A 26072-nucleotide genomic window follows, 5' to 3' on the forward strand; every position below is an offset into this window, starting at 1 on the left:
CGGTGGATAAAGGTTTTAGATGGTGAGTCAAAAAGGAAGACCTCATCAGTCGAAGTATCTGTGCGCTCTTCGTGGGAATTTCCGTGTTCCCACGAAAGTGCTTAATGTTTTCAATGCTGCATGCGGGAAGCGCACAGTATGGGTCTTTTTTTTCTTGACATTTTCCATGTGGTGAAGGTAACGATGGTTACACCTGTGATCACGCCCTCGAGAACGGGTCTGCACCCTTCTGCGAGATTTGTGGACAGCTGCTGGACGATTCCGTTCATCGCGGCATGCATGAGCCTCCTCGTGTCCATTCCACAGACGAACAGCGGTCTGTTGTTCGTCCTCTTCATGGACAATTTCGCCGTGCCCAGAAGCGTCGCCTCGTGGCCCAAAACTGTCGACATGGCAACGACAAATTTAATGGGTAATTACGCCGCACTTCTAAATACTTTAGCATAACGTGTATAGCCAGAATCCTGCGTAAAATCCGCAAGGCTAAATGTTGGCCTTAAAGAAAATAAAGCATAGTGCCAAGTGTACTATTGACTGCAGAGGGGAGGTCTTTACTGCTGATAGATTAAATCAAAGAAGCACGGATGTGGATTCAAATCTTTTTTGTCCCAACGTGCCACATGAGTAGTGGTTCAATCGTTCGGAGAACGCTACGCACGGAGGACAGCGCTATTGGCACTCATCGTTTTCTCACTGCAGAGTTAACTTCCTCTGGTAAGAAAACATTTATTGCGACTTTGGTGATCTGTATAATTTTCCGGACTCAATCCTATATGCTGCCCCCGTCTAAACTATACAGGACAAGGGGCTTGCTTTTAAACAGTTTAGCGTAGCTACCTAGAACATCAAGCATTCGAAACCTTGGGAGGATTGAGGACGCAAAGTCAGTCCTCTTTCGAGAGATTTCTTTCGCTTAGGGTCCATAACGGGCCATGCTGCAGGCCCCACAATCAGACTACTTGAGCTGTATACTTTTGATCAGGCGGTACAGCCGGATTTTGCTGTAGTTACATTCGAGAAACAAAAAAAAATGCTTGTTATCATTAGATCATAACGTCGCAATTCGCAAAATTTGTTTCAGCGTCAATGGCATCTGTGTGCTTCAAAACCTTAGATGATGAGTATTGTGTCTTGTGTCGGAGAAAAAAATAAATACAGGCGGCTTGTTTCCACGATGGAAAAAAGACACGTTGTCTGCTTCTATGGAGTGATAAAAAGAGGGAGCAATATGGTGCAAAACGGCAACAACAGCCAATGCCAGGAATAACGTAAACTCCCAAGATGTGGTCCGCACCGGTAACGGGAGCTCACTGCAATTACGACTACGAAAGTGTTCTTACTGGAAGCTAGTGGCACCACAAATAGCGTTTTTAATGATGATTTTCTGGGAAAAGTTATTGTACAGCTGGCACGCGTAATTGCTTCGCACACAATAAAATTCTTGCTAGCAAACTTCCGTTTTCTGCGATCTGTGTTGCGAAAAATTTATTAAGCGCTTTGACCCAACCACCTCCAAATGTTTATTACCAACATCAAAACCGGCTTGGACCATTGATGCCTGTGCGCTGATTCGTATTGCTGCTACTAATAAAACGTTCCCGTGCAGCTAATGTTTGCTGGCGAACCGACGTGACCGAGAATTGTCGTTCTGGAACAGTTCCTGATGACACCCTCGAAAGTTCTTAAAACTGCGTATTAGTTCATATACCTTAACATCCATACTTTGCGTTTCGTAGAATCGCATGGACAAATGAAGATACCCCTCATGTTTCGCATATCATTGCCAATATACTTGTATGAACACGTAACGATTGCCACATCAACCATGCTTAATGTGATCTGACTAAGAATTCGCTGGCATGTTGTGCGGTGCTTTACGCTACAGTAGCGGCGATGATTTTTAGGCGGCATTGACTGATTCGTTACTCATGACGGCATCACTTTTTTACTTTTTTTCGAAGGTTTCGCACTCGGAGCCATTCAGCATAGAGTGTCCATTCACAACACGATCCTGGCAGGTGCCTTCATTTGTCCAATAGCTGTCGTCGCATCCGCCTTCGTTCCGAATATGACCTGGATGTCGGTAACTTTAGGATTCTTGTACGGCAAGTACTTTTATTTTGTGCTGTGATATTGTGGAAAGTTATCTGCATGCAACTGTACATGCTACTCTGCGTGCTAAAAGGTGTGTACATAAAAGTCAAGCCATCAAAGATGTTCATCTAAGTCTGGGAAATAAAAGTGAAGTGAAATTAATATTTCACCTTCAGATGGAAAGCTGCCGCGGTGACTAAGTTGTTATGATGATCGGTTGCTGACGCGAAAGACACGTGTTCGATTCCGGCCGCGGCGGGCGCATTTTCTTGCAGGCGAAATGCTATTGGCCCGTGTACTGTGCGACGTCAGCGCACGTTAGGAAACCCAGGTTTCGAAATTATCCGGAGCCCTTGACGACGGCGTTCCTCACAGACTCAGTCGTTTAAAACCTTCAGAAATGTGCCTTCAGGAGCAAAAGGGATGATTATTGGGCCAGTTGGTTCATGATTCAAGACTGAAAACGGCGCGAAAAACGGGACGAGATAAAGAAAAGCAACACACACAGCACCAATCTTAAAACTGAGTGTATTTCATGCGAAAGCGCAATAAATACAGAAAGTGGACATAAAAACTAAAAGAACACCATGATATAAGATTGATACTATTGCAGGTCAATGTCTGAAAAGGCTCTCTCTTTTCTCGATAAGCGAAGAGACGCCACGCTCAAGCAGCTGTCACCTCTCGTGCGGATGACGAAAGCTTCGTACAGTTTTCGTTTTTGTTGGCTTGCGTAGGTGCGCAACACTTTGCTTCTGTTGAACTGGGGAGTGCATTTGCATGTTGTCACATGCTTGGCGAGTGCGACCCCTCTGCCTACTCTGACATCATTAGCGTGCTCTCTTAATCTGTCATTTAAGCAGCGGCTAGTCTGGCCAACATAAGTGGCACCGCACGACACAGGGATTTCATAGATCACCTTGCTTTGGCAGTCAACATATTGCGTCCCGGGCTTAGTGCTGCAAGATTCTCACTTTTTCTCTGCCCCGTTTACTTTCCTGCACAACCTGAGCAATGTGTTGGGTGCCGAAAACACTACACGCACACCTTCTCACCGCCTCATCGCACCGTATTGCGCACGTACGCAAGCCAACAAAAAAGAGAACTGTACGAAGCTTTGGGCATCCACACGAGAGGTGACAAGTGCTTGAGCGTGCCGTCTCTTCGCTTATCGAGAAAAGAGATAGCCTTTTTAGATATTGACCCGCAATTGTATCAATTTTATATCGTAGTGTTCTTTTATTTTATTTTATGTGTATCTCCTGTATTTATTGCGCTTTCGCATGAAATACACTCAGTTTGTAAGTTCGGTGCTGTTTGTGTTGCTTCTCTCTATGTTGTCCTGTTTTCTGCGCCGTTTTCAGTCTTGAGCCTTTAGGAGACTCTAACAGCAGAATCACAGCAGCAGCTCGGAGATTACGGAAATTGGCGCTAAGCCGACGCCGGTGCACAACTCCCAGCAAGGGAGTCACACAACTCCAGCGACCTGGCACTTGTCTTGGTCACTGCGTTATTAGCCCAATGCTGATTTGTAGTAAATTATGACCTAGCCCTATCCCGTCGCCAAAAACAGAGAGGCCGAATTTCTCGATCATTAAGAGCTAAATTTGACACCTCTTAACTTCGCATTATATATGCGGTTTCAGATACGAAAGTAGGATCCCTACTGCCACGCTGGTAGAAGAAAACAGCGCCACTTGAGAGGACGTGCCGGTCTTTTGTGCAACTGACAAAGTGTTCCCGCACATCCCTACCACGCAAGAAGCCCCCGCTCCTCTTTTTAACAAAACAGGATCGACATGTGACAGAGGTTCGCAGTGCAGATATAGCTACATAATAGCGTTGCTGCGCGGGTGCAAGCGTTAAAGCGCATCCCTCGACTTTCTAGGCATGCAGCGCCGCTGCAGCATTAAGCGCGCATCGTCACTGGTATCAATCGGTGAATCAGCATAGATTTAGGCTGTGGCCCTATTGAGCTGCACCCTTCATTGAGATTATCAGGTGCGGCATCTTGTTTCACAGGCCCATTTGTACGGTCTCGTAATATTGTTCACGACTGCCACACTTTCGGTCCTCCGGACTGCAGTATCGTGTAATACAGCAGTTAATAAGAAAACCTTATTTCGAGAGTAAATTTACCTGCTTCGTATATATCGCAAAGGATTAAGAGATGATAATGACACAGAATGTTGTATGCGAACCGAAAAGCGATTTTCACCGCCATGAACGGACGGGCTGTCGTAAAGGCACCCATCAAAAACACGGAAAGAGCGCGCTATGAGCAATGACATAGCAGTCGCTTTCACTGAGTCAAGGAAAGGGTGAATAAAAGCCGGGAATTTGTAATCTTCTTTTTGCTATATGCGAGACATGCTGCCGTATCGATACGGGGCAGGCGGAGGGAACGGAGGGAGTCAGAAACAAAAGAGGAGCGCCGAAAGCCGATTTGTTAAAACATATTTTCTAAAATTGGCTGCTTATGTTTTGCACGGCAACACAAAAATAGTCGTAGCATGTCTCTGAGTGCTCCCTTACTCATGTTCTGACTTGACTGCAATTATTTGTCAAAAGGTTGTGCTAGGGTGCTCCAAGTGCGCCATAGCTGCTGTTTTTGTGTGAGCCTTTCGGCTGTGCAGACAGCTCCTTAGTCCCAGGCTAACTTTTTGGAATAAATGTTTGGCGCCACAAAAACAAGAGAGTGTGTAAACGACAAGCGCTTCCCCACTACCCTTCCACTTGCCATCCTTGTTGCGTGCTACGTTTGTGCCGGGAAGCAAACATAAACCTAACAGCCAGGGTGCTAGTGTTACTACTCCATACTGGACTTGATTGGTACAAGGTCGCCCGAAGGGACGCACCGCTAAAGCATTGCGCACTTTCTGCTACCTTCCACATTTTCGTAAGAGCGGTAGAATGCAAAGAATTTCACACTAGGGTACCTGGTCTGGTTCATTATTAAACTGCGCGAAAGAACATGTTGCTAGTCTCTGTCCTCGTTCTTCCGCGCAGCTTAATCATGAACGAGAACCACCAACAGACTAAGCAAGGCTAATGCCACCTGTAGAAACGCACTCACCTCAGCTCAACTCAACTCGAGAAGCACCAACTAGCCCGCCAGAAAACCCTATTTGTTCCGGTAATCGGAGTTAAATAAAAAGCGACGCTTAAGTTGATGTTATTCGGTACATAACCGCTATGTAATTTAAGGGTGGGTGTGTTGCGGCTAAATTCAAAGTGAGCAGCACCTACCACTTTTCGACCGAGAACTCGGGAATGTTATTTATTCCTTCATATAGTTAATGATGTCCGAAATGTCCCTTTTGCGAGTTGGTTGCTAAAAATTGGCCCTGATTTTTTCAGTGGTCGCCTTAAATTTATAGTTTACGGGGGTTTAGCCGCCCAAAGCGACTCAGGCTATGAGGGACGCCGTAGTGAAGGGCTCCTGAAATTTCGACCACCTGGGGTTCTTTAACGTGCACTGACATCGTACAGCACACGGGCCTCTGGAATTTGGCCTTCATCGAAGTGTGCTCCATTAAAGTGTGCTTGATCAGTGTACTTACCGCATCGACAGGAATGTTATTATAGTGTTTTGTCGTCTCGACCAAGAAATGGTAAGACGCACTGGGGTGTGTGCAGATGGTAGGTGCACTTTGCCCTGAACAGGGGATGAGTAACACAGTGATCAGATATGATGGCACAATTTTGAAATGGTGAGTTTTAGAATTAATAAAAAAGATTGTTTGCCTGTTAAGTCGAAGGATGAAATGTTACATTTTGACTTAATTTGTGTGACACTTTATAGAACAATCAGAAATATAGTCAGGCTTTTTTGCGGCGTGCACTAAGAGTTGTAAAGATAGAAGAATACACATGAACTTCAGTTTAGTGACACTTGAGTGAAAGGAGCAACCATAAAATTATTCGATAAAATGATTCATAAAATGATTCGAGGGCAAAAGAAAGCATTGACTGATGAGGGTCTAAAACTGTGCAAGCGTAATGCAGTTCGGGATGAGCGTTTGTTAAATACTTCATAACCTTTGCAGACGGAGGTGCAGTGCCATGTAACGGCGTAAAAACACAAGCTCGCTTTGGGCGTGCTTAGTTATGTTGCTAATGCGGCTTGTTATCTGGAAATATCTTTTCAGCAAGTCAGCGAGAAATTTGCCTGTAAATTTAGTTACATTCAGCTTCTAAGGCAACATGAGTGAGTAGTGGCTATGCCGACAAAGGGGAATATAAACAGCGGTTCACGCTCTCAAAGAAGGATCAACAACTTGCTGATATTTCAAAACGCATATTAATGTTCACTAGGACATGTTGCCTAAATGCATACGGATGCCAGTGACGAAGCGTGAATAATCAAAAAATGTTAAGTGAATTCCTCCAAAATTACCAAACTACGTATTACGTTTTTCTAGCTGACTTAGCATCCGATTTTGATTCATTCACTCTACCTAGATGTGGCATAGCACTTAAAGGACGCAGCGAAAAATTTCTAGCCTTACGACGGAGCCTGGTCCAAGTTGAGAGGAATTTCTCGTTCAATTTGGGTCACCGCTAGGACACATCACCGAACTGTGCAGAAAGTGGCACTAAGCCCAAAAACTTGTTGTTTTGTCACAGTCGTTTCTTCAACGTTCTTCAGCATTCTGTACTTTTACGGCAGGTAGTTCTCAACGTCCAACAAAAGAGGAAGCGCATTAAAAATCTCTCAACTGCCAGGCCCACATTTAATATATAGAGCTCGCTGTGATATACCTATTAAACAATTTCACTCAAGGTAACTGACAGATAACAAACTTCAGCGCGTGATCTTTAGGTGAGCGTTACCTTTACGCTTAAACATTAGCAGGAATTCGGGGCTGCTTTCAACCAGTGCCCTTTACCACAGCGGGCCTTTCATGTGGTCTTTTGCAGCCACTCGGTCATTCTCGCTGTTTTTTTTTTGTCACGGATGATTTCAACGTGCTATATTTGAATGCTAAAAGCCACGTGACTCGTGGTGGCAGTCAAGTTAACTAGAATCGCTAGTCGCGAATACCTGGTAATGCGTTGTCACATCAAGGCTTCTAACGACTCCCTCTTTTAAACCGAGAGAGATGGCGTTTGATAGCAACAGCTCGCGCAGTTGTTAAAAAGTGACACGTATGCACAGTGGTGGTTCTCATTTCCATTAATATTCACGTTTCTATCAAATAAATTTTCAGTTGACAGTTGCGCCAAGTCCGACTCTCGTCTTGTACAGCCTTTTATCAACTCACCGCAGTCAAGCTACAGCACTATTAAACGTGCGGCCTCCTTCACATCATTGGCAAAAACGTTTAGAAAAAAATAGTGTACGTGAGATAATGATGGATATCTTTTCATTGGACAGTACCGCATATTGCGGAATTTACTGTAAAATGCTACAACCTTCTTTCTTTCACCTTCCGTACACTGCTAGTGTTACTACTTTCTCCTAAACTAGAGGCCTGCATAAATTATCATATGGGGATTACGCATATCTCTCAAGAAGATCTCAGGCAGACTTAGTTTTGGCTTAGACACCCATCGCGTGCAAGAACACTGCGATACTTCTTCGGAGACGCTTCTAAAGCCTCTGCATAGGAATCTCATAAAATGCGCACTGTACATATGATATTGGAACCATTCGGTATGCGTATTTCAAAGACCATGACACACGCTGCGGCCAAAATATCCTGTTATGGTAACTTTATCTTTGTTTGCATAAAAGAAACAGGAAGCGCATTGACCGCAAAAACGTTTTTATGCGAACTGTGAATTTGTATAGCGGCATAATTTGCAGCTGTTTTGACGCACCGGCAGTAAAATAGGCGAAGACGTCTAAGGAGAACTGAGTGATAAATGGATGGCTATTAAGGCATCGGTTGCGAACGGAAACATAGTGTCACGGTACGCATTCACAAGATGAAGTCAGCCTTGCTATGAATCTGCGTCGGGGCCCACGACTCAAGAGCAAATGCTGCTTGGAGCTGTTTTTCGGTGCGTAGCTGCTGGTTGTCCAAGTTTGTCTCATAGATAACTCCAACTCCACAATTAACTTGGTGGAGGTTTTGGCTGGCGGCGCGCTCTTAACTGAGGAGCGGGTGCTTAATGGTGATGCTTAACACGCGCAACATGCAAAACATCAGTGGCTGGTCCAACGAATGAAGATTTGGGGTGCAGCAAATTAATTTCCTAGGCCACTTTCTTCAGCTGACTCAAGACACAATAAGTGTGTGCGCAATGAGGCGGTAAGCAGATTGTCACATTGGCAGACACGCCGGACAGGAAGCCGTTATAGACACAAGTTCCAGTTGCGTAGAGGAATCAGGGTAGATAAGGTCGTAACATCGTTCTCGGAAAATAAGGGAGACATCAAGCCGGTGTCAAGGAATAAGGCGGTGGCACCAGCCAGGCCGATGAGACCAAAAGCGTAATTACCTGTATTAGCGTCGGCGGCCAGTAAAGTGACGAAGGGCGCAAACAGTTGCGGCCAACAGGAGAGAGAAGTGTGACCGATTTTATCGTAACTAAAGACGTTGTACGCTAAGGTGACGAAAAGTGAACCAATGTCCTAGTACCAAAGCTGTTATAAAAGACGAAGGCGATGAAAGCCGCAATAGTAACGAAATGGCAGCTTTGTAAAACTGAGTGGAATGGCGGATCGCGGAGAACAGGGAGAACCCGAAACACAATATTAACACGACTTGGTAATGCTAATGCTTTTCTTTTCGCGATTTTTTCGTTGTATACCAAGTGCGTACAGAGACAGAGAGAGTGCATTGAAACTTTTTGAGGAATCTTGAGCTATCTCTTCTGAGCACAAAAACAGCCGCGAAAGATCTTCCCTACATGCCATCATTAGATCTTTCGTCTGGTATCATTATGCTCATAAGCGGCTCTAAAATCCGAGCGGACTGCACATTTAGACTCTAGTGTACGCAAGTGTAAGAAAACTGAACAAGAAAAATGAAATTATTCTCCCGTTATTACTGACAACCGGCAGGGCTCATGCTTCTGGCGCAGTTTTTGTTCACATCAATTTACACACATTGATCATGTGGCGCTAATAATCCGAACAGACTTAATGCACAACAACTTGTGTAACCTATAAGCCATGCACAGTTTCAGTTTATGATGCATGGCAGACCAAGAAACATGGTAGGATCTTACGTTATTTTTATTTATTCCAAACAGGAGCATCGTTCGGAATTATTGTGATCGGAACCTCTGTGCACATCGTGGCATACTTTGACCAATATCGAGGCGCCGCGACAGGCCTGAAGTTTCTAGGAATATCGCTGTCAGGCATCGTTGGCCCTTCGCTGCTGTCATACCTGGCGTTCGAGTATGGTCTAGGAGGCGCTCTTATTTTGACTGGAGGCATGGCCCTCAACCTGATTCCGCTGTCACTGCTGCTGCGGTACGCCCGTCCCACGGAGTGCCTTTCGCGCAAAGCCCGAAGCGCTCCCGGCCACCTGGTGAACGAAGGGAACGGCACTGCGTACGGAACTACAGACCGAACAGAAGCATCAAGCGGTTGTCGCGATGTCATCAAGCCACCTGAGTGCGCGCCTCAAAAGGTGTATGAAAAAAGCGGTGACAATGTGAGCACAAGTACCGACGTCCTTGGAACGATAGTGACAGCAGGGCTTGCGAGGAAGCCACAGGAATGTATGGGAGGGCCACCAGACAGTCTGCAACGAAGCGTCACAAGTGAAGGTATTGTGTCACAAGTTACAAGGGTGTTGAAATCGCCGTGTTTTTATGTGCTTTTAGTGGCAATGGTTTCGGCAGATTTCACGCTACCGCTGTTCACCTCTACAATCGTCGACTACGCTCGGGACAAAGGTGTCCCACTCAGCACCGCAGCACAGCTTGTGATATTTCAGTGCTTGGGAGGGTTTCTCGGACGCCTTGCGATTCCTGTTATAGCGGACAGGGTGGCACATAGTCGGAGCCCAATAGCAGCGCTCAGCCTGGCTCTGCTCTCTCTCGCTTTCTGGCTGATGCCGCATGTTGGCGGCATTTGGGCTGTAGGCGCGGTCACCTTTGTGGCTGGAATCCAGCAGGGTTACTTGAACGCCTTCAAGCCCGTTCTTGTAGCAGACTCTCTGGGAGTGGAAAGCGTCGCCGCGTCCTGGGGCCTCATGGGCCTTGCCACAGTTCCACTTCTTTTCTGCGAGCCTTCTATTGTGGGTGAGTAATCATCAGTTCGTCTTATTATACGTGATGTTAATGCTGCCGCATCTCGTTTTTGCACCTATTTAGAAAGCCAATCATTTACCGAAGAACATCCGTTCTGCTCTTTGAAATATGAAACAGTGCTCATTAATGCCTGTAACAAGAACAAGCGAATGAAGCGACAAGTTACAAATAGTACACTCTTTGAGCACGAACAGGTTTATATAGGAGTAACAAGAGAGTAAGCTATTGTCTACCGCACTCTCTTTAAGGTACAGGGTGTGCAGCTCATGTCCAGGCTTAAACAGCGATCACTTAATATGCGGAAAGCTGGCGCTTGGTAACGGGGCCATATTCCCACCATAAAGTATAATAATTAGATGTCGTAACCGATTGGAGGAGGAATTTAAACGGGGACAGGAGGTGCTGACATTAGAATACAGAGGAGAGTTAAATTCTGGCTAAAAGCGCCTTAAGTGCTAGGACTTCCAATGCGTTCAAGAAGGAATTTGTTTCTGTTGCCAACTGTAAGTATTTCGTATTTTTAGCGATGAAAAGCTACCCCAAGGATTAGACAGAACACCTTGCCCCTAAAATGGAGTGGGATAGAGGGCATCTTAGTCCCTTTTCAATCCAATATATGCTCATTGTTGCTTACAGCGTAGAGTAACGTTTGTGAGTTACCGCAGTAGGCAACGCATAATTTAACCTCAGTCTTCATGCTGATAAGAAAGAGTCCTACAGTGTGCCTTGCTTGCTTTGCTGGCCTGAAAGAGCTGCTTTTATGATTATGCGACCATGGGGAACAAATAAAATGTTTACTATCGTCGCTGCCCCCCCCGAATTCGATGTAGTATCTATGGCGGTGCTTTCTCTAGTCGCTAGTCGCCCTTCCTTATGATAGTAATTCAATCGTCACTATCTGGTGGCACCTTCCAAGATCTTGCAATTCTTGCCGCATGCCTGGTGAGTGCCTCACCACCGAGGCAAAAATTATTTGTGGGCATAACCATTACTATGAGAACTGTGCAGCACGTGTACTGCTGATCGCAGGAGATGGGTCCACGGCAGCAGATGAGACAAGGAGAAGCGCCGGCGAGTTCCAAGAAGCTTAAATGTACAGCTGCTCTCAACTTAAAACGCGTATTTATCAAAGTACTTGGATGCCTGCTGTCTATTTTTCGATTAATTTTGTTTTTCTATGCATAACAATTGCAAATTATTGCTCATTTAGGCATATTTTCATGTGTTAGCGCTATGCGGATATTGTGCTGACGTTACTCTTGCGATGGAATAGCGAGACGCATTACACCTACATAACTCCTGCTGCTATGTTCCGACCATTATAAGCGGACGAAACTGTAGCAATGTAAGAAATAAAGTGCTGCTTAATTTGCTCTCTATCTGACCACGGGATGCTCTGTATAGCACACGGATTATTCGGTGCTCCTTTAGTAGAAGCGCACTGCCCCGGCTATTTGCACAATTCAGAACTGCGTCATAGATATCTCAAACAGAAGAAAATCGCCAAGAACCATGACAACTTAATATGAACTAGCCGCAGCTTTTACGGGAGGAGTTGAAATGAACCGTGAAGTATAAATGTATCTCAATAAGGTGGCTTTAGAGCAAAACAATGTAGCTTTATTGTACGCGACCAATGGAAATGAAAGAATTCTGTTTTTGCAAAAACTATTCCGGTAAGAGTGGCCTAAATATAAGAGCAGGGTACTGCTATCATGAAACTGGATTCGAAATATTTCCTTATTATAGAAGGCGATAAGTGCGGGAAGATTCAAACTGCAGCACGTTGAAAATTTTGTGAATGTCCACTTTTTAAACACCAGGACATCTGTGCTTTTTTGCAAGGGCGAGCGGTAAAGGTGAACCGGCTAATGAAAGAGATATAAATATCGGCCTTTCTTCGACAGGATTTCCTTGGTAGCATATACATTCTTGGTCTCTGTCAAACTTATACAAACCTAGATACCCAGACTGTCAGTGCCACTTTCACGCCGTTCACGCTTGCTTCCATTTCTCGACTACCGCACTATAGTGTTGATCTATGATTTTATTCCTTCTATGCAGGTGCTTTCCGCGATATGAGGGGCTCATACGACAACCTTTACCGACTATGCGGAGGCTTGAACCTCTTCGCCGCCATCTTACTCTCTGCGCAGGCATGCCTGGATGCCAAGAAGAGAAGGTCCGATGCGAAAATACCTAGTACAAAATAAACTGGAATATTTTCAAGTAAATCTTTTATACGGGACGAAGGTGTGCTTTCCCCCGTCCTGACGAATAGCTCCCATCGATTTCGAGTAATGAGGCTTAAACCTTTTGATTATTCATAGATTAGAGCAATGCGAATTATGCTATTCAGATGTATCTTTCAACACTTCTGAAACAAAGTGTGCCAGTCCCCTGCTGTGCTCAGAGAAGAAGTTGCTAAAAAAAATAAAGAATAACAATTTACTGCCATTGCTTCCTATTCCCCCAGTACTAAGAATTGGAAGCGACAGCACAGCCATGCTCTCCCCCAATCTGCTTTTCTTCATCTGGAGAGCTTTTTGATTACACCAGTGAGGAATCTGCACTTTGAAACTGGGATATTCCTCCTGGATAATTCTCTGAGGTTAACTCAATGCCGGGACATTTGTGATTTGGGGTGTCAGCTATCGATGGCGCACTACAACTTATGCTTCTCCACTATACTGGCGTTTTGAGCAGCTGTGAGCAGCTCTCCCGAATGCCGCGAGTGGTAGTTGCATGATAGTTCCTTAGCTACACAGCTTTGACTCAATGCGAGCACCAAGTTTAGATATATGAGTCCCATGATATGTTTCTGAACGGGTCACGCTCAAAGCACTTTGCTTTATGAAATATGACTATACCCTAATGACGCCATGGTCTAGAATTTACCCGAGTAACAGGACAGCGGCGGGTGCTAGGATGGTTACGAAAAAAAGCAAACGCCCAATAACTCTCTCAGTGTTTGTGCACACCCGAACAACCTCATGAGGCAAGGTATTCGGGGGTGTGAAAGCAAGTAATAGTGAAGTAGCGAAGTCAGTCCGGAACATAAGGAGAATGATGACGTGCTCGACAACACACTTGGATAACAATCTTATTGTCATTGTCATTCTTAACAACAGTAGGCATTTAAAGTGAGCAGGGGTTAAGCTCGCGCGAACAGCATGACGGCAATAGGCACATTTCCGAAAGCGGTTTCTCCGTCGTAACTTCAGGATAAAAGTATCGTAGCGGGAGTGAAGAGTTGGTCCTCCTTCTAAATGCACTACTGTGAAGCCGGTTGATCCAAAGAGTCATTCTTGCAGACAAAGCACGAGAGCATATGCACCGTAATCTTTGGTGCCATTGTCACGTTCCAACTGCTCTCCTGGTTTTCTCATTTAGAGCTCTGCTGGTGCGCTCGTACACACTTCCGAAATGCAACGTTGCGCCTATCGCGACGTGCAACTAGCTGAAAGGTGGCACAACAGCGTTGTACGAACGCATTTAGGATGCGTCATTGCGGCTAGACGTTTTCTGACTTCAATATGGCGCCGAATTCGTCGACAAACCGGTCAACCTGTGGCTCGCATTTCTTTTTACTTTCCCACTTCAGCATAAAATTATTCTTGCTGGACGAAGAAAATTGTTGTGAACCTCCGTTCAATACACCTGCAGCGTAGCCTAACAACTTGCTTTTGAGGGGTCTATGAAAGGAGAAACATTTATCGACATATAAAAAAACCTGTCATCATTTAGAGCTGCATTACATTTAAAAATGTTTTCACATGCAAGTTAGTGTGAGTGCCCATTGTATCCTGAGATGTTTTCCTTTTGCTAACGAAGCATGTCAGCATAGTTTATTTTATAGGGGCTTATCGTCCAAAAGCGACTCAAACTATAAGGAACGCTAGGCTATAAGAGACGCCAGGCTATGAGAGAGCTCCAGAAATTTCAAACACTTGGAGTTCTTTAACGTGCACTGACATCGCACAGCACACTGGCCTCTAGAATTTCGCCTTCACAGAAATCTAACCGCCGCTGTCGGGATAGAATCCGCGTCGTTCGGGTCAGCCGCCGAGCGCCCTAACCGCGAAGCCACCGCGGCGGTAAGGACCTATCAGCATATAAATATTAATGAAAAACACCCAGAAACTTCTGATTCGCTGATGAGAGCATTCTGCTCATTTAATGTTTATAAGAGCGCACAGCATATCATTGAGAACGTGCAGCTGAAAACAGCAGTTGGCTTAAAAATCAATATGAAGAAAACTGGTCCGGTGTTGACCTGTCTTGGATGGGAACCGCAGTTTACGACAAGAAGTGAAGTATTGAAAGTGGCGAGGAATCCACGCATTTAGAGAAAGCAGCGGTTGGAGGTTGACCTTAAAAGGAAATTAGCTAGAAAAATAAGAAACGGTGGGTGCGCTTGCCAGCTGCTATGAGGCTGCGAATAGCAGCTTGTCGCCCGAGTCAGTGATGCCCGGTTGAAATCCGGAAGATTGTGTGGGGCAGGACATTTGATGCAGAGAGCAGGTAATTAATGGTCCCTTGGTATAACGGAATTGTTTCGAGGACAAGGTAAACTAGTAGGTGGCGGCAGATACTGAGATAAGTGGATGAGAGTAGAAAGTTTACCGAGAACATTATCGCCTCAGTTGCGGCGAGGGGACATTAATTCGAAATTAATGAGAGGTGTTTTGGCCTCTGGTGGGGCTGATGAAAACAAATATTTCTCTCAAAGAACTTTCCAGTTCGCGTTTGGCGTTGAGCATTATAACTGTGACGAAAGTGCGAGGCAAATTTTCGCTCCTGCGCCTCAGGTGTCGGACTCTTATTCAATATAATCGACTGAATACGTCTAGGACACCCGCAGTGCTGCGCTTTGTGCATGTAACCTGGAATCAGCTAAAATGTACATAATGATATCATGCGGGATATCACGGTGCGATGCATTTGCCTTATTCCACGCACGTTACTGATGTAACGAATTCCGTGCCGAAAGTGACTGAGGTTGATGACATGCGCAGACCGGCCGTGTCATAAAAGGATTTTATCGCAAAGGCTGTAGCCTCAGTGTACCTTGAAGGGCTAGCTGGTGGCAACAGCGCAAGAATAAGCGGAATGAAAATATGAACAACATCATCCAGTTCTTTTTTTTTTGTGGTGCTCGCATTTAGAATGCTATATCTATGCTATACAAGAAACTTGTTTCAGAAAAAAATCGCATACAATGCTGTGCCGCAAACAGAGAAATACATCTCGGAAGGTTGCCAACTTTTTTCGCAAGTACAGAAAATGCTGAGGTAGGTCGATAACTGGGCTTTAAATGTAATTGCTCTCTTTTTAATTGCTACAAATTTTCTACAACATGTCACGTACGGCTGCTTTCGTAAAATGACCGCCAGCGAGATAAACGACTGTCACAAAATCGGGACACACTAAACGAGCCAGCACGGCTAAAACAAGTACGCCGCGTAGGCGATTGACCTCTCTTCTGTGACGATAAAGGTTCTACGAGTTATACCGACCGTGGCGCGAACGGTTGCTGTGCCGTGGTGCCACGCTCTCTGTGTCAGTGCGCAGCTGCGGTGCCTATCGGCGTGGTGGCATTGGGGTGGAGGGAAGAACGGCGCAGCAGCTGTCTCACTAACTGTCAATGACTTAAGAACCCCGCTTGGGAATAATAGGAGATGTAAAAAGGGAGAAAAATTAGTCCTGGTAAAGAAAGGCGGATTAATTTTAACTGACTGAAAGCTCTTACATTCGTTGCAGGATTTTCTGTCGACTGTCTAAGCGCAGTAAAAGTGGCGAAGAGAAAAAGAGCAATCGTATGCGATTTTAAGTTTTTTTTTCGTGAGCCTGAGCTTAGTATGAAGCATGAAACCGGGAGGGCACCATCTGTAAATAAACGCCTACTCTCATATAACAACATAACAGTCAGTGCCTTGAAACCTCCTTATGTGTATGATCTAATGAACACTCGTACAAAACATCCAAGTCAGCAGTGCTACGTCTCATCGCTTCAAAGCATCGCAGAGGATGCGTTGTGTTGCGAGCGAAGGTCTTCAGATGAGTCATTGCATAGTGATAAGGTCGAAGCACTGTCTCAGTTTTCTGAGAATACTTTCAGGGTTAAAGAATGCATTTCTGTCGCGGCTTTCATTTCTGGGGAAAGGAAACACACAACTGACAGGCGCACGCTCCGGGGTGTCTGACGAGACAACGACATTGACCCTTGCCTAATTGCGTCCCTCATGTGGCCGGCAAAGCAACAAGTTAAAGTTTTTTTTCAGTTCGATCTGGATTGCATTACAAAGCACTTGAAGGCAGTAAGAAAACAAAGAGCAGTTTGTTTCAAATTACAGGCCAGATAGTTTGTTACGCACTACAAGCAAAGTTATGGAACACTTCATTTTTAAACACATAACCTGACACTTGGAAGATAAATTCTTTTTCTGAAGCTCAGCATGATTTTCGTCATATATGCCCTGACACAGTTTATGCGCACTACAAAATATATCTTCGTAACTCTTCCTAACGAACGGCGAATAGATGCCACTTTGAAGGATTTTTTAAAAGCATTCGACCTCATGCTGCATTGCAAACTCATACTAAAGCTCAACACATCTTACAGTGTGAACAAATTTTGCAGTGGCTTGACTCATACTTATCGCGACGGCAGCAGTACGTGCAGGTCTCCGGTTGAAGTTCTCCGATCGCTCCAGCATTTTCAGGAGTGCTGCAGGGCTCAGTCCTTGAGCAACTTCTTTTCCTTACTTATTTAAATTACCTCAAGTTTGACTCTCCTGTGCACGCCCGTTTTTTTTTTTTTTTGCAGACAGTCCTGTAATTTTTCATTCCGTCCTACCGGAAGGTGATCAGTCCATTCCAGGTAACAGTTTAAGAGCTGTTAGTAATCGATGCTATAGCTGGAGGAAGATATTAAATGTCACGAAGTGTAAACAAGTAATAATAAGCAGAAAAAGTTTTATTGAAGTATTCCTACACAATTAAAATACCTTGGCGTAACCATCAGCTCGAATCTCAGTCGGAGTCCTCATATTTCTTAGCAGCAAGATTAAGACTATGGCTACTAAAACACTAGCTCAGAGATGTGGACACTAAAACAAAGCTTGTAGCCTATACTTTACTCGTGCGTCCCTTAGTTTTATACGCTGGCAGGTCTGGGATTCGCATATGATAATGGACGCTAGAAGCATTCAGGGAGATCAAAGAAACGCACTGCTTTTCAATACCTTGCCTACGGTAGACAGGTATCGATATCCGACCTTCTCAGATGCTCCGGTTTGCCCAGCTTTGAATCTCGTGGCAAAATGCACCGCTTGAAACTGTCATTCACTGTCATCAAAAAATAACCCGCAAGGGTGGCTCAGTGGCTAGGGAGCTCGGCTACTCAGCCGCAGTACCAGGGTTCGATCCCGACCGCGGCTGCCGCATTTCGATGGAGCCGAAGCTCAAAAAGACGCCCGTGTGCTGTGCGATGTCAGTGCACCTTAAAAATCCCTAGGTGGCCGAATTGATTGCGGAGCCCTCCACTACCGCACCTTTTTCTTCTTTTCTTCTCTCAGTTTCTCGTTCATCCCATCTCTTACGGCGCAGCTCACGCATCTGCCGAGATGAGAGACAGGTACTGCGCCATTTCCTTTCTCTCAAAACCAATTTTCAATTTTTTTTTTCGAATGCCCGCAGACAGTGCGTCTGCAAGAAGCGCATCGGCACTTTCAGGACAAACAGAAAGTTCTCATGTGCGCTTGTGGTTCGTCCTCGTGTTATCACTCCTGTTTGCAGTGGTTTCCTGAATGGTGTTCGTCTGTGTTTGGCCGGAACTGGAACTAAAAGCGTTTCATGCTAAACGTTCAGCCTGCTCGTCGACAACGGTAGCTTCAAGGTTAAGATACTGTGGGAAATGCGCATGTTGGCTTCCAAAGTAGTGCATTCGGATGCACAGCGGCAAATGCCCATCACTTCCTAGAACTGCTCACGCTTTGTGAAGGTGGCTCTCTGAGTAGCGCATTTTGGTTCACTTGTTGGCCGCTCATTACCAGTAGCAGTATTGGCGCGGCTTCGAACACGGACAACGGAGGATCTACGCCATGAATTCTGGGAATTTGAATGCGGCTTTGGGCACGTGCGAGTCTGTGAGGATTATATCTCTCCTTGTGAGGGTTAGCGTTAAGTGCGAGGAACTGACTCGTGCACAGGGCGGTGACGTGACCGCGCGTCTATGCGGATGCGGCCCTTGCGGGTTCAAATTTCAACGCGGTATTCTATCAATACAGGCGAATTTAAATGTGTCCGCAATGTGCTTTTTTTATTGCGAATGTGAGTGCGCAGTAACACAATAAGGTGGGAAAGAACTTGTGTCTTTTCGCACCAGAAATGATAAAAAAAATTAGGAATATTCAGACTGATTTTGTTTAAAGACTGCAACCTTCGGAGCATTCTTTTAAAGAATACCTTATGAAAAAGTCGGTACATAGAGGTTTCCGAATCCATTATGTTCTGTGGGGTCTGAAGCAGTTAGCGTTGGTCAGTTAACACAGCGGCAGTCATCCAAATAAATATCTGTATGCCCTGGAGTGCATCTGGCATTTCTAAAACCAATAAGTTGCATGCCCGACTACAGCACGCCAAATAAATCCGAATTTCGGGTTCGCTCGCATTGCCTTTTATTTCAAGTAAATGTGTTGTATTTAAGAAAATCACTTTGTTGTGGAATAAAAAACTAATCGGTGACCGATTAAAGTTAAATGGTAGTAAAGATGATGATTCTTATTTTCTATCAGAATGAACTGGCTAAGCAATTTTAGCGGTGCTTTGCTTAGCTGGAATGTCTATTAATATTTTTGGGAGCGTGCACAGAAACATTGCGACACCTCTCCGTCACAGATTTCGATCGGCTCCACTCTGACTGGTCCAGAACTCTTCGGCGTGGTCTTGGCCTTTCCGCGGTTCATGCGGCGGCGGCGGCTATGACTCCTTGTGATAGGTGTGGCTGAGAGCGATGCTTTCAGGGCGCTCTTCTGCTGTCCTGGACTGCGCGCAGTTGGTGACGACGGTTTAGTTGTTTTTCGCGTTGAGAAAGACTTCTGGGAGCCAGTGAACTGCCACAGCGGTAACCAGCATGAGCGCAGCCATAGCAGCGCCCATGGCGGCAGAGTCCGGAAGGCCTTTGAACGCGGTCAGGAACTGAGTAGAGCTCTCAGGCGCCCAGCTGCGTAGGAGTGGCAAATGCCGGTGCTACAGATGGAAACGGGGAACATTTAGGCGGTGTAGCCGTAGCAGATGGCAAGTGCACCAGTGCAAAGGCATAAGGCGACGCTGAGAACAGAAGGAATCAGCGAAGGAAGGAAGGGGGGCTTGCGGCAAAGTAAGCACCGGCGCCCACAGAGGCAGAGGAAAGGGCAGCCGTTAGAAATTCGCGTTGGACTTTTTTGGTAAGTAACCAGCGTATTCCTATGAAGGTGAGCGTTTTTGTGCCGAGGTGCGGTAGTTTGCCGTGGCCTCCTCTTTTCCACGCCAACATTGCAAGCTTGTAATACACGAATGTGAGGTTGAACCAGGCGATGGCGACCAACAGGGCCCGGCAGTGGAAACGGATGGCCTGCACAACTCCTTCTTTAGAATTGCCGGTGGATAAAGCAGGAACCGTGATGGACTGTCGCCGGTCCTACGGATTCATGTGCTGTTTGAGTCGCTGGAATGCACGCCTAGCCTTACTGACGTCGAGACCGTTCTTTCTTGCTGCACTGACAACAACTTGCTGGGCCCTGCGCAACTTCGACGTGGCCACCAGCCAGCTGGGCGACTCTTATAGCAAGATGCACCAGATGCACAGTAGCACCGTCGGTAGAAGTAACACGGCCGGCGCCACCTCCCATGACGGGCGGAGTAAGTTCACTAGCTGTAGCATGGGCAAGAGAACTGTGCCTCCGACGAATGTCACCCTCGAGCTGTGAAGGGCACGTCGCTCGTTTCCGGCCACCTCGAAAACCAGGGTGAACAAAATAAGGCTTGTTGTGCTGGCAGATCCAGCGAGCACGAAGCGAGCCAATACAAAAACCGGAAGTGACTGCGAACAGGCGGTGCAGAGACTGGCGCCCAGAAGCGTTCCGGCGGCCACCATAACGACGGGTTTTCCACCACACCGGCCCGACATCGGGCCAGCGACCGAGGTGGAGACTACAGAACCGAGCACGAATACGGTGGACGAGGGGCTGAGCAGACACTTCCTGTCGCACAATATGTTGTCCCAGCAAGTCCCAGTCGCTGACTGTGTTGTCCTTGGCGTAGCCGATGTCGTATTGCCAAGCTCACAGTATGGTTTGCTTCTCACCCCTATTGTAGAGCCTTTACTGCTTCCCCAAAGATCAAAATATCTTGAAAGAAAAGGAAAAGCGTTCGCATTACCATGCAGATTTAGAATTTAGGGTGTGGCATAGGTGCCCGCTTTAGGATTCAGAGGTTTTAGGAAATGTACCGCCTTTGCCAAAAGATTGCAGAGACATTTAAACTTCGAATTAATGACATGACGCGATAGCGGAATGGGTTAATTCGCGTATATGAAGAATGTCATTTTCTATTTTACATTCATAGGTCCTTGGGAGACCTCATACCCCCCCCCCCCCCCCCCCCCCCCCTCTGTGCAGTGCTGCAGCGGTTAAGCGAGGTGCCACTGCTCTGCGATTGCAGGTGCATCCAGCGGTGGGCCTTGTGCGGCCCACGTCGCTCTTCCCGAGCGAAAATCATGCCATCTGCCGTAGTGGGAAGATATAGCACTATCCAGTGGGCAGGTTGTGATGACATCGCAAGGTCAAGTGATCTAGGTGGCCCACCTGCATCCTAGTTTGCTCTCTGGGGACCACCCGCGATAGCCATGCCCATGATCTTTCGGTCACAACGCCGACAACGCAGACAACGCGAACAACGGGAACGCCGGATTTTCTGCATAACGAAGCCTTTAACGCTATAACGTTGAAAGTAACCAGACAGTATGGTTTTCGTCTAATTCCATTAGTAAAGCCCTTACGGCTTCCCTAAAGATCAAAATATATTGAAAGAAGAGAAAATGGGTTCGCATTACCTTGCAGAGATTTATAACTTGGGGTGTGGCATAGGTGCTCCGCTTTATAGCTGCGAAGCAAAGCATGCTGCCTGGGGATTTCGCAGACAGCGCATAAGGATGTGTCACAAATGAAAAGCAAGCTTTTTTACCAAAGCAATCAGCCATAACGTCAAAAAAATTGTGGCTCCAATCGATGCTTTGAAGGTGGTTGGACGGCGAAGCTATGCTATATGTGTTCAGTTTTTAGTCAGGCGTTTTCTGCTTGCAACAATGACACGAAAACGCAACCGTTATCTTTACCGGGAAACACACGTGGAGAGAAGGAGCGTGGTCCGCATTGTCTGCAGGCGCCGTTATCACACATGCGGTTTGCACTTTTCAGGAGGGCTTCGAATGAGGTAAACCTGTTTCGAAGCAGCTGCAAACTTAATGTTTACCGGAACGCGTAGTTGTAATTGTTGGCACCGCTCGTAGCAAATATTCTTTTCCGTATAGTGTGGTTTGGGTGTCCACAAGATATGTCAGACAGGTGTCATGTGCTTTTCTTAAATTGTCCAACAGGCAAGGCGTCGCGCCAAACATTTCGTGAACTCCTTGTCAACATTGCAACACGCTGTCGCGTCCCGCACTTAAAGACGAAGCTGAAGCGTTCTTTATTTTTATTTTTTTTTTATTTTTGTATAATTTTTTCTTTACTGTTTTTAAAATTACGACTGCTTTGCTTTGTGAGCAGTGTAATGTACGATTTCTATGGTGTACGTTCTGTATATATATATATATATATATATATATATAAGGAAATGAGTTAAGGAAATGAGGTTAAGGTTAAGGAAATGAGGGACTCAGCGCTGGTTTCAATGTGGCAGGCATCCCAGCGCATGTATATCAAATGCCGTCTGATGTCGACGTAGATGAAATTGCGTGTCCATTCTCTATACCTGAGTTGCTGACTGCAATAGATGATGCGAAACGGAAAACAGCGCCCGGCCCGGACAATATTCAGTACGAGGTGTACAAGAACCTGAGTAGTGCTGCACTCCCTCAAATACTTCCAAAATAAACAAAGCATGATTGGATGGCGTAGTGCCCGAGAGCTGGAAATCCGCTGCCGCGATTCCTATCCCGAAACCAGGAAAGCCTCCGACGGATATTGACAACTTGCGACCTATCTCCTTAACTCCTACGCTGTGAAAGCTGGCGGAGAAAATGCTAGCCACACGATTGTCATGATTGCTAGAGCAGCACGGTTTTTATCGCCAAGCACAGATCGGCTTTCGTCCATATATTGGTACCGAGGACGGGTTGGCTGTCTTAGCATCTGCAGTTTTGTGATCTACCCGCAGCCGCAACGTGCGTACTGTTTTAGCAATGGACGTTGAAAAGGCATATGACGACATCAGTCATGCAGCCATTCTGAACTCCATTGACATACTTCATCTCCCTTTGGGAGTGCGTAGTTATGTCCAATCATTTTTGGAAGGCAGACATTTTGCAATACGCCTCAGCGGCGATGCGGTCGGATCATTTGTTCCTCTCTGCGGCGTGAATCGAACCTCTTGGTTGCAGCTTACGGAAGCCCCTTCGTCCTTTTGTGCTGAGCTCGTTGCAGTTCAAGAAGCACTGTGCTCCGTGGCCGACATAACTATGCTCCCTGCGGCCCGCGTTGTCATCCGCACTGACGCCTTTCAAGTTGTCCGGTTGCTACGACGTGTTAGCCGCTTTCCAACGATATGTCAGGACATCCACCGGTTCGCGGCACGCATCCCGCAGCCAGTACGTATTGAGTGGGTCCCACGGGATCTGCTGACCTATCAAAGCCAGGCACATTTAGCGACCCTCCTTGCGAATACACTCATCAACGCCTCGGTTCCTTCATTTGGACAATTTTACCCTCCTTTCATCAAGAAAGGAACTCCTGCGGCGCCGCACACGTGCTCTCATCCCTCCGTGTGCGGTAACCCTCCCCCGCGGTCATACCCGTGCCGAGGAGGTTGCGCTTAGTAGGATCCGGGTCGGGGTTGCCCTCACACCAGCCATCACTCGGAAGTGGCCTCAGTACCGAGAATTGTTTCCTCGGCCAGGGTGTCCGATATGTAAACACGAGGACATTGAGGCCGAGATTCATCACTTACTGTGGGACTGCCCAGCTCTCAAGCCTACAAGGATCCGGCACCTGATGGTAGCAGGTACGCAGGGACCGTACCATCGTTCTCTAATGGACTTCATCAAATCAGCAAACCTTTTTCCATTCATTTAATCTCTACTACACCATCAATCACACGTTCACCCATCATTGATGCCCTGGGGCAATAAATTCCGCTTAAAAAAAAAGCTTTCTGCGGTTCTATTTGTTGCCTATCGCATCTGGCTCTCATTACTCATCGAAATAACTAGAAATTATCGCGTAATTCAAGAAAAACATTCATTGCGGCACATGTCGGTTCAAGGGTAGAAAACGTAGCACCAAAAAGGCAAAGACTCAGAAAACAGACACAAAGAGCGTTGTCTATCTGAGTCTTTGTCCTTTTTTATTTCTCAACGGTTTACTGAAGATCCACCCTTAAGACGTACCGACCGCTTGTGAGTGCCTAAAAATAAGTAAAACATCAGACGACAAAATACAAACCAGGCCCTGAGGACTGAAGTAGGCCGGATACACGACGCCATGCTGCTTTCAAGACCGCGACGCGCGCATTGTAAAAGCTCCTTTATTAAGCGCTGTTCAAACCTGCCAATAGCGGTTTGGAAATAAGACTTCATATAAAGCTGCTGCTTTTTTTTTTACTTCTGGGCTGGGGAAAGATTACGCAACTGTGACAAATTCTGTCACAAGTTATTGACACTGGCGTCAAAATGACGACACGAGGAGACGTCACCACGTGACGCAACGAGGAATCGGCCAATTACAGCTGGATGGCGCCCCGAGAGCATTCGAGGGACTGTCTGCTTAAGTTTTTGTAAAAAGAAATAAGAAATGAGCCAGGATGAAAATAACTGATATTTTATTTTGCCAAAACATTGTTTAAAGTTTGAAAATATTAGGTAAAACAAAAAACGTTCGAAGTTGTTCTATTAAATTGGCTGGTGGGTAACATTCGGTGCCGCGGGGGTGTGCTGACGGCAGTAAAAAAGCCGCTTCGCACGAAAACATGTGTTTCACGCCGTATTATTGTTTTTTTGCGCGGCGTCTGGAATCGAGCTACTGTGCGGCTGACCTAAGTGCGCTGAAAAATTTCAGCGAATGCAGTAAAGGCTACGCGACTACCGAGCGAACTTGCAAGAAGAGCTTGGCACGAAATCGAGGAGAACTTGTTGAAGTCTGTGTTGTTCGGTTCTTTCGATCGATAACAGAAATGCCAAAAAGTGAGGTGTGTCAATATGTGACGAGTGGTTGTTTGTTTCTTTTCCCTTGGGAAACAGAAGACGACCACGAAGTGCCATTTGTTGGGAAAAACAAAGTGCTTTGCCAGCATAAGCGTATTTTATTCATATGTAGCGGTGTGTCACAAAGGTGACGACGGAAACCCACCTTTTCTGCGCACTAACTTTACAAATTGCCTCCAACACCCGCTGTACGCATTTGCTCACCGTCGGTTGTGCGATGCAAACGTACGCCTCGCTAGCAACGGCAGCCTGAAATCCGCCCATGGCAAATAACCGCAGTACACAGCACCTGCCGCCGCACCGACAGCGCACTCGCACGCAAACCTCCCAGTTCATCGGCGACTTCGTCGCATAGTCGCTCCACAGTCTGCTTCTCCAGTCGAAAAAGGCGTGGAAACCACTCGTCCGGCAAATCAAACGCGTCTTCGTGCGCCCTCCTTCGCCGTTGCTCGCGCCAGCGCTGCCACCTCAGTCGTATCGCCGCGTACACCACCGCCATTTTTTGTCACAAAGGCAACGGTCAAACTGACGGCCTCGAAACTGTGACAAAAAAACTGTCAATTAGCGGCTGCATAATTAGGTGTGCAACGTCATCACTTCTGGCACATCCGTGACGTCATCTGCTGCCACTCATGACGTAAAAAAGCAAAATGGCCGCCGGCCACGACCGACCAATAGGAGCGAGGCTTATTGACACCTTTGTGACAAGTTTTTGACAATTTTCCTAATTGACAGTTAAGTAATCCCTGAGCATGTTCGCAGATCGTGCAAACCTGTCAGAGGAATAAATGCTAGCGTAATATATTTCCACATAGTGCAGTTGTGTGCACTGTAAAGGCCACCTCAGTTTAAGGAATGTTACCCGGGGGAAGCAAAATTAATGACTGTCACACAGCTGGTAACGCGAATGATAAGAGCTAGCTGTTTCTCCGTGCGATTTAAAAGGGAGGGTTTTGGCGTGCTTGAGTGTGTGACGATTCCATTTGTTTGGGAAAGTTAGCACTTGGTTTGTGGCAAGGACTATGTGCACGGGGTGGTCGCTTGTTAGGGCTCCGTTGCGGTGGCAGCTCATTCGGGTGCAATTAAAACGCGGTAAACAATCAGTACAGGCCAACTTTAATCAGGCGTGCCATTTTATTACCGAATGTGGAAGTGAAATAACAAAACCATGTCACAAAACTATATCAGTTTTTCTCCATTGCAAAATTACAAAGACAACAATCAAGGATATTCCGACTGTTTAGGTAAAAAATGAGACACCATGCCGCACTCATTTAAATATTTAGGCCAGATCAACTCG

The 26072-nt window shown here is 46.2% G+C and overlaps 1 protein-coding gene across 2 annotated transcripts in view; it reads left to right on the forward strand.

Moving 5' to 3' along the window:
• LOC144121808 (monocarboxylate transporter 14-like) overlaps positions 1–12549 on the forward strand; it is a 31190-nt gene extending 18641 nt beyond the window's left edge. For both annotated transcript variants that reach the window (XM_077655210.1, XM_077655211.1), the window contains 4 exons: positions 178–412; positions 1962–2105; positions 9301–10302; positions 12376–12549. In XM_077655210.1, coding sequence (XP_077511336.1) covers positions 178–412; positions 1962–2105; positions 9301–10302; positions 12376–12524 — 1530 coding nt within the window. In that variant the 3' untranslated portion in view covers positions 12525–12549. The remainder of the gene's footprint in view (positions 1–177; positions 413–1961; positions 2106–9300; positions 10303–12375) is intronic.
• The last annotated feature ends 13523 nt before the right edge of the window (positions 12550–26072 follow it).

This window comes from Amblyomma americanum, chromosome 2 (assembly GCF_052857255.1).
Source record: "Amblyomma americanum isolate KBUSLIRL-KWMA chromosome 2, ASM5285725v1, whole genome shotgun sequence".
Taxonomy (NCBI): Eukaryota; Metazoa; Arthropoda; class Arachnida; order Ixodida; family Ixodidae; genus Amblyomma; species Amblyomma americanum.